The sequence below is a fragment of the Columba livia genome, assembly GCF_036013475.1.
Source record: "Columba livia isolate bColLiv1 breed racing homer chromosome W unlocalized genomic scaffold, bColLiv1.pat.W.v2 SUPER_W_unloc_5, whole genome shotgun sequence".
NCBI classification, from domain to species: domain Eukaryota; kingdom Metazoa; phylum Chordata; class Aves; order Columbiformes; family Columbidae; genus Columba; species Columba livia.
Window position 1 is genome coordinate 4,403,303 of NW_027043000.1, and position 13,733 is coordinate 4,417,035.

General features: G+C 35.8%; 1 protein-coding gene across 1 annotated transcript in view; it reads right to left on the bottom strand.

Annotated features, from left to right (window-relative positions):
• Positions 1-316: 316 nt before the first annotated feature.
• LOC135577527 (uncharacterized) overlaps positions 317-13,733 on the bottom strand; it is a gene marked incomplete at its 5' end in the record, with an annotated part of 175,148 nt that continues 161,731 nt past the window's right edge. Inside the window, 3 exons of the mRNA XM_065047662.1 lie at positions 317-909; positions 1,453-3,032; positions 3,979-4,002. Of these exons, the coding sequence (XP_064903734.1) occupies positions 841-909; positions 1,453-3,032; positions 3,979-4,002 (1,673 nt within the window). The remainder of the gene's footprint in view (positions 910-1,452; positions 3,033-3,978; positions 4,003-13,733) is intronic.

The following is a 13,733-nucleotide window of genomic DNA, read 5'->3' on the forward strand; positions in this document are numbered from 1 at the left end:
TCCACCTCAAATAAACAAATTATTTACAATTAACCAGCAATGAAAATGCAACAAGGCAAGAAACATGCAAAGAAGTACATTTCTTCTGCTATTTTCTTCTTGTATACCAGTTGACAATATTTCAAGGCATCTTCTTCAGTATTTTCCTTTACATGTTAGTTGTTATCTTGATGACAAGGTTCATAAAAATAAAACAAACATTTTACTTAGTAGGAAAAAAAAGTTCATGTTATGTTACAGACATGCTTTAAACCAAAATTAGATTTTAAAAAGAAAATCAGAAGATTAGCATTTTTGAATCTTAAACTAAGCTAGTTTTGGTGGTGTATTTTGAAAATTCTAAAATTCTACTGTCCTGAATTAGCAAAAGCCTTTTTATCCAGGCTAACAATCTAATTCACCTAAGCAAGTGACAGTAGCATGCAACAACTCAATTGCAAGTTTTTGTAAAGATGAAGAATCCAAACAAAAGCATGTGGTTACTCAAGTGTAGGATTAATAAAGTATGCATTTCCTGCTGAACAGGTAGATATGTAAAGTAAAAGCAACAGCAAATTTTAAATAAAATAGAAAAAAGGAAGGGAGAAAACCAATGGGTATAAGCAACACTTTAGTAGGAAAAGTCCCAGTTAACCTAAAGAAAAGCTTCTTAAATTGCTGTTTACATGTGATTCAGAAAACCCTTTTCTGTATAGATTCCTTAAAGGAACACTTGAACATACCCAACTGTTACTGAGGAAGAAGAGCTGTCACCTAGACAGCGGTCTATTGAGATTTGTAGATCTACCCTTGAAGAAGTGCTTGTGATTGCTAAAGCAGTAATTCATAAAGTCTCTGAAACTAACCTTGCAAGGAAGTACCAGGAACACCAAGAAAAGTTTTATCTGACGCAGCATGAAATCCAGAGCCCTGAGAATAAAGCATTAACAGATTACATCGATGGAAAAACTCATGTATTATGTCACAGCTTGCCTCAGAAGAAATGACTGGGAACCTGGAAATAAGGGCTGGATTTAATATTTAAATCCACAAGTCTAATGATTTCAGTGGAACCAGGTAAAGTTTAATTGGTTCGCCTCAATTCGTTCACCTACAAAGTGTTATCATTTCAGAAGGACACCACCTTAATTAACAGGCTCACTGTCTGAGATTATTTAAACCAGTGACACAGTCCATTAAAACACAATCTATTATTGAGCATTGTATAACCACTTTCAAGGTTATTAAATATAGTGAACTTCCTCACATGATCCAGGAGACCTGATACGACTTATATTTTAGCAAATTAAAATCCCCCAAACCCCAAAGATGTAAAACAACTCTACTGACCAAATAGCACAAGAAGAAAGCTGCCACTTGCTTAAAAAGCTTCCAGCTCTAATCTATTTTTAAGCCCTTTTCCAAATATCAAAGATTGCACAATATTATTGTTTTACAAGGTCCTTTAACTACCTCACTCTGGCAGTTGTGACTGTCAAAAATGCTGGGGTTATTGACAATGTATGGGTTCAAAAACCTCATGCTGTCGGTCTGAAGTTCAGCGTTTCTTCTGTGAGCAATCTGTTCACATTTTGTTGAAGAAAGATAACGTTCCGGTATACGTCTCAGTTGCTTTACTGGTGAATAAAGAGGATCGTTTTGGAAATTCCCCAGTCTTTTAACTCTGGGAGATGCAGATAAAGTTTGAACAGGCGAGTTAACCAGAGCATTTACAGTTTCTGACATCTGTATTCCTTCATACTTCTTTAAATTTGAAGCTCTCTGAAACCCAGGAAGTTTTGGAACACCCCCACGACACAATTGCTCATAGATCCTGTCAAATTCTCTATCACACGGTGTATGGGACCTCACAGAATGACTTAAATTACTCTTCACTAATCTTCCTTTATCTTCAAGGTTCGGTGAATTTGCAAGAGATTGTGTCAATGTCAAAGGCTTTTGGATTTCTTGGGGACACAGCTTGTAGTAGAGCTTTTCAAATGCATCTTTGTATTTCTGGGGCATCTTTGAAGGACTCCGCTTTGTAGACAACAAGGAAAATAAGTGCTTGTGCTCGAAAGGAATTTGTCTTTCAGAGGTTATTTTTTCGGGATTTATGAGCAAAGTATTTGATGCTCTTGCAAGAGAACAGTTTGCGACAGGTGTAAAAGCATGACTATTGCCATAGGAACTGCAAGTAGATGAACACAACTCTGAGGTATCACCACAAGAAAAGTAATTTTTTTGAGTTTTACTCTCTTTTACCGGATGAAGTCCTGTTGACCCTGAACTGGCAGCAGACGTTATAAAAGAGTATTCTGAAGGACACTGGTAAGCAAATTTTTCACTTTCTTTGCATTTTGGATTAAGTGAGACAGTAGTCTGTAACTCATCTTCAACTAGAAACGTCTCTCCCATTGTAGTTATAACATCAGGAAAAACAGTCCGTTCGGAGAATTTTGGGCCTTTTCTAGGTACTAAACTTGAGTCAGAGCAGTCCATTTTGATTTCATTTGTATCAATGTAAGAATAAGGTACCACAACAGACAAATTATTAATGGACCTCTTGTCATCACGAAGTTCTCTATTCTCATTTCCGAAAGTTTGATTCTGTATGTCTTCATGTCTACTGCTGCATATGCTAGGCTGTGTTCGCTTCAGTTTAGGAGGTCTGAACCCTCTTATTTTGACTAAGGTGACACTGAGCTTTGGTCTTCCAGAAGGGTGTCTTCTGTGCCTTAATTGTCCAAACATGTATTTTGACTCTTTTCTCCAAGTCTGCTTTGTCATGAGCCTTGTAAGTAACTCTAACATCCCTGGATACAAGTCTGCAAGAGTTACATTGCTCCAGGAGCATTCCTCATCTGCAGACTGGTATTCTTTCAAGATACTATCACACCAAGTTTTATTCAGTTCTGGGGAAGTCTGATGCCTGGGTATGGTGATTGTCTTTGTTGATATGGGAACATCAGAAAATCCTAACTGTGGAGGTCTGGATGAAGAACATTCATTTGACAATTCTACTTTCCTTCTGCAAACAGCAGCTTGGTTGCCTATTAAAAAAACCCAACCAAAATAATGACAAAACAAAACAAGAAGAAGAAAAAAAGCCCCAAATCTATTAGGGCACTTCCACTAATGTATATGACTTAGAAACAAGCCTTACTGTAATAGCATATTTCATTAAGCTTTTTTGCCAGGCTAAATGGATTATTAACATACAATCTATTAGGAAGAAAAAAATAAAAGGTTTTTCCTAACCATATTGATTTCACAGACTATAGAAGACAGAAAAGAGATGTGTTGGAGCCCCTCCCCCCATCTTAAAATAGCTTGATAGATAGATAGACAGAGATCTAAAATGTTTTCATTGTAGAGGAAGACTGCTTTGCTCTTCGTGATTTCTGATCAGAAGGAACAGCCTTATCCAACAGGTTTTGTTACTCTATTTTTATATTACTTTAAAGCATTGTAGTTGGCTAGTACCAGCGCAGCTTTGCTTGCCATAAAGCATGATTAACATAATGCTTTTTGTAGTTGTTAGGCTTGAAGTATTTACACCAAAATTCTATTTTAGGTTTGCATCAAGTCTGGAGAACTTCTGAAAAAAGGAAGTTTACTAGTAAAGTACCACTTTGAGTACCAGTTACCAGCCAACCCAAAGCCATTCATGACATTCCAGAAACAAAAAACTACGCTTTCATTTAATGGAGCGTAATGCTTCTGAATTTTGTAACTATGCATTTTCTTTTTTCCTGGGGCTATTTAAGAAAAGCTGCTTTTATGTATACAAGTTATTTATTTTCTATTTTTTCAAACACATTTTGCCATAAGCAAAATCATGTCTGTCTTCTCTTCAAGAATCCAGTCCGTTGAACTTTTCTGTTGGATAAACAGTGCCTCTGTGTTTTCAATACATTAAATATTTCTAATAAATTTTAATAGAAACATGTTTTGTAACTAAAATATTTGACCAACCTCCAAAAGATTTAGCTGTACCAATCAGTTCTTGCACTGGTGAAGCTAAATGCAGACCTTTTGACGAACCTTGACATTCTCACTGAAAAACAAACAGAAGACACAATCTAATATCCTCAATTTTTTGCACATTAGAAGTAACAACCAAACCTTATTTGTGACTTCTCCTACTCTCTCCTTGCTATAATAGGTCCTGTATAGTTATGGTCCTAAGGGCCTTCATAAGTTTCAGACAAGGAAGAAAATGTCTAGTCAGACTTCAGTAACAATTTTTAAGAGTTAGCAGTTTAATCTTGGAAAGGCTATTTATTTTTGCAAATTCTACATTATGTGTCATATTTTAATCCCTTTCCCAAATATGAGAATCTATATATCTCCATGTATATCTACCTGGATAATCTATACATCCCTGGCAACTTGAGTAGGAAACAGAAGCCATACCATGTAACAGAATCCTTTGTGCCCCTAATCTCCCTTATCCCCAAACCCAAAATAAAGCTAAAACTCCCTTTTTCTCTACAACCTTCAAATTTAGGCTTTTCAGGAAACTTACTGAAGTGAGGATCAACTCACACCTCATGGTTCAAAGGACAAAGTAGAAAAAAAAAAAAAAACAAACCAGAAAAAAAATTTGGATATAGTCTGCACTGTTTCTTACAAATCATGTCTATTGAACATAAAATTATTCCATTGCGTTAGACATCAGAAATTTTTACCTGTAAGTGAATGTCTTGAAATTTTTTTCTTACTGAAACTGTATCAGTATCACTTTCTTCACCTACAATTTGAAAATAAATACTAAATAAAACCTAGTTGAACTCAAAAGCAAACCAGAAATGTTTTTAAACACACCCGGTATGACTCATTTGCTAACAGGTTTCATTTTAGAAAACTCTTTTCTACACTAAAACTGTTTATCTGTACCACCTTTCCATTTCAAGTCAAATTTAAAAGCATGGCTTATAGAGTCCTAAGTGGCATGAGTGGAACAAAGAGTGGAGATAACTTGTTTGCAACCAGTTCTTCAAGATTTACGCTAGCAATTTCAGATGGGAAATATTTTCTAAGTACTGAACTGCAAGATTCACTATTAATTAAGGTATCGTTCCCACTTATTTCCTACTACATTCCTAAATTTCCCAACAAAGATAGTAAGGACCTTCTACTATGCTTCCTTTTCCTAGTTGCTTCTTGTCAAGACTGCCTTAGAACTGCCAAGGCAAGAAATAAGACAGACTTAATAATATTAAAAAGCAAGTCCAAATCTTCCAACTTAATTTTTAGGTATTCTATGTGGTATGTTTGTGAATGAAACACAATAAAGCATTTCTTTGCTAGGTGTATCAGACCTTCCAATTCATCACTAGCTAAAGCCTTAGTCTTTCATGATCAGAAAACATGTAGCTGCATTCTAAGTTCTCATTTCTGAAATTCCCTGGCTGTTATATCGTTGTCCCATGATCGTGTTCATCACAGGGAGGGAAAGAGGAAAGGAGAATACCCCTGAAAATGGAAAAAAAGAGTGAAAGATCTGGTTATGATACCTACGACATCGCTGCCTCTTGACACTATCCTTAAATTATTAAAAAGCGAATGAAAATACATTCCAACTTATCCCATCTTCCGTTTTTGTCCCCTGTCACTGCAGTCATCACCTAAAGCTTTGTGGACACCTGCTGCCATAGAGCTAAAATAAAGACACATATGAAAGAAACTGTATCTTTGTGGGAAACAACACAAATTCACATCATCTGGTGAAAATGTTGAGCAAACGGAGGGTCATCTTTGACAGTTTACCTGACCCAGCAGAATTGTTTTATTAGAACTGAAACCCATACTTGTCAGATTATCAAAGTTTCTTCCCACATGACTAAAAGAAAAAAAAGTTATCACTTTATCCACAGGAAACCAGTTACCAAGCATCAATAGTGGAGGAAGCAGTAAAAATGTTAATGTTATCATCTGGAAAAGTTTCAGCCTGCAATTGCTGCTCTAACAGCTGATACTTTCTGCCATTTATCCAGTAGAACTGGGCACAAATCTGGCACGCTGCTCCCTAAACAGTCAGAAATTACTAGACTGCTATAGAAATGAGAGGTTCTTGTATAAAGGTAACTCAAGTGTCCAAGAATGGTTGACTCCATCATGTCAATTACAAGTTATTAGAAGGAGTACAAGTTGATCTGCATACAAATTGAATATCCTTCTAGGTGTGAAACATCACAAAAGTTTAATTTTAAATATGTTTTCAATGTATTGTCAATCATACTTCAAATCACTAGAACGTTATTAGCAGAGGATCACGGCACGGCACAAAACAGAAAAAAAATCAAGTATCTTCTCCAGGGATCCCTGAAGTGTTTTTAAGGGCCAAAAAGGAAATTTGGGAATACCTTTGTTGCTCAAGTGCAGGAGAGAGAGAAAAAATGAAAACTTCCACCATTCTCTCCGAAAAATTTCACCAATAATACAGGAAGTTATTTCACTGGAAATGCACTCAATACAATGTCATCTAAAAGAGATATCATTACCTAAAAGAGATATCTTACAGAAGAGTTGAACATATTAGTAGGGAGGTAACTGTAAACATTATATTTTGACTTTGATACAATCTTCTAAACTTAAATACACTTAGATAAATATACAACGCAGATTGAACTTTCCCCTTTCTCTCCAAATTAATTATTCTGTGATACTACCCTAATAGATACAGGGAATTGTTCAGATATCACTATACTTTGCCATGCTACTTCCTGTGAAACCAAAGGAGGTAGACCTAATAATTTTCCCAATTAAGGGAAGACCAATACTTTCATGTACAGGTGAGAGCTGTTTGGTTTATTTGTACCTGCTGTTGATAGGCTTTGCATACTTTCAGAACAAAAGTACTGTATAAAACCTGGAAGAAACACTGCCTTCGCTAAGAAGTGTCTCTGAATGAATACTAAAGATGGAAAAAACCTGCTAAAACTAAAATTTTAGCTAAAGCAGCTAGAAATACTCTTTTTTTCTTAAGAGTTGGCATGTCCTGTTGCTAACCTTTTGTATATTAAAAAAACCCAAACACACACACACAAAAAAACAAACCAAACCAAACTCCACAAACCCCAAAACCAGAACACCTAGGTGAATTTACAAGAGGAGGAGGAGGAGGAGGAGAGGATAATCATATTATCGCACACTGCTATGAAGCTACCAGAGTCTGAACTGCATCACTCATTTATCCCATGAGTGCAAAAGACACAAAGGACACTTAAAGAAGCTAAGCTACAGATGCCTCTGAAATTCATTTCCTGTATTTCACTACACAGGTTGAGAAAACACAAGGTTACATTTTCTAACTTTGCAGAAATTATTTTATCATTCAAATACATATTTGAAATTACACTCTCAAATGACAGGAGGACAAATTTCAGATGATTGCTATATTCTGTTTTCCCTCAAGAAGGAAGCAATCATCTGCCTTGGTTGCAGCTATGCGTGTGAAGTACCTAATATATACCAGAGTATTTAAACACCAGCTAACCATATTTTGCTGCAGCTGCTTTGTTCATCATTACATGCTGGTAACCGCCTAGCCATAGTTTAATTTATGCAAAATAGCAAGTTTTCATATGCACAAGAATAAAAAGATCATGAGTAATACAAGTTTCAAAAAGCAAAAAAAAAAAATATCTAAAAAGTAAATGAAAACACCCACCTGTATCAGATGTATTCACACAAGAGGTCTCAGGAGATTCCTTAAAAGAACATTAAAGGAATTTTAAGACCTGGTAGCATAAGAAATATTAACCAGTCTTTTGTATTCAGCACTGGTGAGGCCCCACCTTGAATACTGTGCTCAGTTTTGGGCCCCTCACTACAAGAAAAACATTGAGGTGCTGGAGAGAGTGCAGAGGAGGGTGACGAAGCTGGCGAGGGGTCTGGAGCACAAGTCTGATGAGAAGCGGCTGAGGGAACTGGGGCTGTTTAGCCTGGAGAAAAGGAGGCTGAGGGGAGACCTTATCGCTCTCTACAAGCCTGAAAGGAGGCTGTTGCATGGAGTGTGTTGGTCTCTTCTCCCAGGTAACAAGTGATAGGACAAGAGGAAATGGCCTCAAGTTGTCCCAGGGGAGGTTTAGGTTGGATATTAGGAAAAAATTCTTCACAGAAAGGGTTGTCAGGCTGCCCAGGGAAGTGGTGGAGTCACCATTCCCGGAAGCATTCAAAAGATGTGTAGATGAACTTCTTAAGTACATGGTTGAGTGACAGAGTTAGGTTAATGGTTGGACACAATGATCTTGAGGGTCTTTTCCAACCAAAATGATTCTATGATTCTGTGCACCTAGCAAGTAAAGACACATTTTTCCTAAAATAATGCAGAAGTTCTTACTTAAGGAGAACAAAGTGATTCAATTTAGCAATGAGTAGGCCTTTAAAAATCTGTAGGTATGGTACAGGATCACCTGTTCATGATTATTTTCTCAACATTTGAGTACATAAATACTTTTTCCTAAAGAGGCTTTGTAACAGTAGACGCAATGTGGTGCCCATACATGATGTCCCGTTGAATGTCCATCCTCAAAATCACTGTTATGTTGCTTTGACATTTCTTAGCATGCACAGGAGGAAAAAAATAATTCTATTTCAATTTGATAAGTCACAGACCAATATTATACCCAAACTCATTAATTGATCATTTGTATATACTCTTACTTGGAAAAATATTTAACACTGACATTTTGCAAATGGAGAACTTACATAGGACTGATACAAAGAGCAGATAAGTGACAGAACAACGTTCTAGTCAAATACAGCAGACTAATTCTGATCAGAGATGCGCATCTACCATATTGTTTTCTTCTTAACCCATGAAGCACTACTGAAAATAAAATTTACTCTTTTATCGGTTGGTATCACTTGTAGAAAAGGAAGACAACTGCAGACTTTTTCTGCATTTTTCTTGACGTGTGTTGAAAAAGATAAGAAAAAGATGAACTACTCCTGAAGCCTGAGGATGGAGCCCCAAACCTCTATTGCATCTTTTTAATGATTTTTGGCAAGGGGACATTCCAAAAGTGCTGTGCCTCTCTTCCTGCACAGATAGACCCACTCACAATCTTTTTGGGTTGTTCCCCCTCCATTTATCTCAGAAGCAGCAGAAGAAATATGAAGACTATAAGAGCTGCCTATTTCAGCAGAGATCTCTATTTTTTACATTTGCTACCTCAACTCAAATGGATTTAAATAAAACCGACAAGACATCCACAGAGAAGCAGCCATCTTCAAATAAATGTGACTTCCACACAAGTTTATTTCATAATGAACCTCTAAGACAAATACTGTTGCTATTAAAATTAATCCGACTGAAAACTGTTTTGATATTGCATAAAAATGTTACATTTCTAACCACTGCCTTGTTAGATATAAAAACTTACCTATAGCAAGCCACAACCTCTCAAGTCTGTATAGAGTGAATATGATAAGGTGTGTATAAAAAAAAATATTGCTTAAATCTATTGCTAATGCTGCATAAATTACAGAAACTTAATCTTTCCCAAAAGAGAAGATCTGTATCCCCAAACATATGACTCTGCTGGTACTAAAGCTGTAGCAGGACTTCTCATGATTGAATGCATGTGACTTAAATAATAAAAATAGTACATGTGCTTAAGCAGCTATGTTTACCCGACTCAAGACTGTCACTAAACAAAGGGTTAACTAATAGGTATTTGGATCTCATAAAGATATTTTAAATGTTCACACTTAATAGCATAGAACTTTATGTATCCTAAGTGAAAATACATATCAGGCCCACTTAAGAATATAGAAGAACAGGTAAAATGTGCGCAGTAGCTTTAATAATCCATAGCCAGAGGCTTTTATTTTTAAAGGGTTACACCAACCATAATCAGCCATTTCAAATGCTCACTCCATTTACTTTTGCATTTCAAATAAAAAAAAGTCAATACAATATATGATTTCCTTAAATTGAAAAAAATCTGAGATTCCATCTTTTATAGCATATATAAATATACAGGTATAAATACTAATCTGTAAAAGTAGGTTTTTCCTCATAACAAAAGCTGTTAACGCCTTCAATATTCAGTTAAATATATCTTCCCTAGCATAATTTAAAACATAACTAAATAATAAAGACTTTGCTCAAGTTATATTCAAAGTCGTAAAAATAAGACAGACATAGGGTTTTTTTGCTTTTCTACCTTATCTGTGATGCAGTACATTTAAAATTAATTAGATCAAGTCTTGATAGAGAGACAGAGACACTAGATTGTGTTTTGTCCTCAGATGTTCAGCTAAGGGTTTCTTAGATGCATGTCATGAAATAAGCAACACCAAAAAAAAAAAGAAATAAAGACTGCAAAGCCTTAAGAAAATCAAGCCCAACATATCTGTGCTGTACTACACATCAGGCTTTCCCCCCACTCGTTTATTCCAGTAAAAACTTGTATTTTTTTGGAACATACAGGACCTTTTCAGAATAATGAGAAAATCTTCATATGGCATACATTTCCCTAAGTAGAATCAGAATTACACTTAGCTGTGCAGTCTTGATTTGACTTTCATCGTGATACTTGGTCTCTAATGAACCTTTTCCTGCAGGCAGCCTGATTCATTCAGTATACAGAATAATCTGCTAAATTTTTGATAGTTCATCATGCAACTTAATGAGATTCTTTGAACACTCATTTTTTAATATGCCTGCTTATCTAATTATTTCAAAAAGTTAGCAACTTCCAAATCTCTCCACTTGAACATCCATGTAACTTAGGGCTGGAATTTTCAGATTCAATGAACATCTGCTGAAACTGACATATACAACAAAAAGCTGTTTAATTGATCAGGTGAGATTATTTTAAACAACTTGTGGTGACAGCAATATCAATTATAATGTATTTACTGAAGCTTTTAATTATGAACATTATTGGTTTTGTGTGGTTCCCCCCACAAAAAACAGTGAGTATCCTAGAGAGTTTGGCATAAAACCAGGATGTCTTCTATTAAGTCAAGACTCTTTGGATAATATAATCTATGGCACTTATTTTCTTAAACACTTTACCTGCATTCCTTTCACTTCCTCTGTTACACTGCAATTAGAAACAGGAAAAGAAGAAACATCAGAAGAATATTAGAATAGTAATTAATGGATGCCTTTGTTTACTTTGGTACATCTCACAACTAGGCACTTCCTAAATAATAATTCCGTTTCCATCAGGTTTCCCACGGCCTGATGAGAAAAGCCACAAATACAATACGTGTTAAAAGTTACCTGATCGCTTACTTCTTGTCACACTATTGCTGTTAAAATCGCTACAAGAATGTAAGTTTAGCTACCTTGGCCCAGGCTAAGACAGATAATTCCTCTTACAGTCCTTAATGTATTTAGTCTGTAAAGTTGTGCAGCAAGGATTAGTAGATGATGCACAAGGTATTACCCAGGAGTGGAAAAGGAAAGGGAAATACAGCCCTTTTGCTCTCTCCATCAGATACTCTCTTGTTTCCCAAGAATTAATTTTACCCCTTGTCCCCTCACTCTGTGGGGTTCCAAACAGCTTCTGTGTTAACTACCAAGGCACACCACATAACTTAGCTTTTTAGGCAGATATTAGGAATGTAGCAACAAGGTGACTTTTGGCAGTTATGGCAGAAACACTGAGATTTAGAATAAATTCACTGTTGAGTTCTTACGAGGGAGTTCAGGAAATAGAAAAAGAAGTAACTGCTTGTTTAATGTAAGTACTCAGAATAAAAAAATACAGATCACACAACAGTAATGGCTTTAGCCTCATAAAGACAGCAAGTGCTGAGATTGCAAAGATACTTTAATTACTTTAGCATTATTTTGCAGGCAAAAAAAAAAAAAAAAAAAAAAAAAAGAAAAAAAAAATCTAATGATGAAACCAGTAAGCCCTCTGGAATTGAAGAGCTGATTACCTGAACCAAGATCAATTGATTCAATGCTTGTTAACTTCAATGACTATATTCTGATGAGATCCAAAAGTACACATCCCCATCAGCCAGGATGTAGACAAAAAAATATTTATTTTTTCCAGGTTTACTAGTGGTGCTTACCACTGGTAAATGGTCATCTATTTTAGTCTGTCTCATCTGACAGTCTTAACCAATTTATCCTAAACCCCTATTTTAAGGCAGATGTTGAATTAATTGATTAATACCTCTTGCAAATATGATATGGCACAGCGAGATTTGAATTTATTCCTATAGATATTATATATGAAGGAAAAAGAAACATTACTACAAACTGCATAGTAGGACTACATTAATAGCTACCTCAAGTACTTCCTCCTGCCATTTTCTAAGGTCCTCGGTTGACACATCCTCCCATGATTTAGGTCCTAGAAATAACAAGAGAGATCAGTATAAACACAGCTTTTCTTATAGCACTATATATACCCAGTATCATTCTAACAAACATAAACATTTAGGAAGAACATCTTACATAGTAACAACACATTATCAAAACTGAACAGCCTCCAAAACAATTGTAGAAGCAAAAACTCGCAGGTAAACAAGCCAAGAGAACATTGTAACTCTAAGTTAATTGAGAAGTCAGGCAAAACAAAATAAAACAACAACAAAATCACATGCTAAGTCTAACAACACTAAGCTAAAATCCAAGGAGCATTACAGCCGCACATGCCATGAAGAGGGGAAAAAAAGCAAATTATTTTACGCTTAAAATTTTATTGAATGCATGCTGACTACATGGTATCTGACGTTATTTAAAGCCATAGTTAAGGCTTGACAGGACTGAGATCCATATTAATTCCATACTGAATTGAGGTTAGTAAACCAAAAGTATAACCAACCTTTACAAATCAACGGTTGTGAATTACAGTGCTGTGTGCCACCCTCTCCTTCTCTTGATGGACAACGTATACAAAATGCTATGAAATCCAATTTTCCCAGTCTGTAAAAGCTTTTAAAAGGTAAATCATATTTGGTGCAATGATTAGATAAGGCTTGGTACTGTGGTAGTACATCACGTGTAGCTGTGGTAAGTTCTACTTTACAAGAATTGATAAAGTAACTTACGAAACATAATCATCACTTCAGTGATAATAAAAACTGGTAGAACATTTCATTTCCCTGTAAAGCCACCAATACAGTGCACACACAGGATGAGATTAATTACTTTCTTTTGACATTCCCTATCTTAGGAGTCACTCAGTTTACAACCATCTTCTAATTTCTTAATATGTAATTTTAAACTAGAAATAGAAGTAGCCTCAGACATTTTGTATTTGAGGTAATCACTAACCTGGGAAAATAAGGGTGTGTTCCTGTTATTTCAGTTTCATTGGGAGAGGATCAGTCTTTCAGCCAGTCTACCCAGTTGTTACTTTTGGCTGTTTGGAATTCCTGCAACACTTCACTAGACTGACAGGAGCCCTCAATTGCACATAATTTCTTACACCACCCCTGCGAGAAAATGAGAGGGGCATTCAGCAGTTGCACATGAAAGCTATCCTATAGCAGTAGTAACTGGTATATTTGATAGGGTATAACCAAAAATTTCAAACTCCATGACCTTAGGAATCACAAAGTCAATGAACGTTAGCTAATGCTTTTGCCCAGAGTATGCATTTATGCAGACTGCAAAGCAAGATAGTGCATCAAACTGTAAAGAAGCAAAAGAAATTAAACAAGGAAGAACTATAATGTTAAAATGTTGATGTTAAGGAAACAGCAGCTGTCATTTGTCTTGTGTGACCTGAGAATGGCCTGTCTTTTCTGAGTGCTCCTCTGTATTT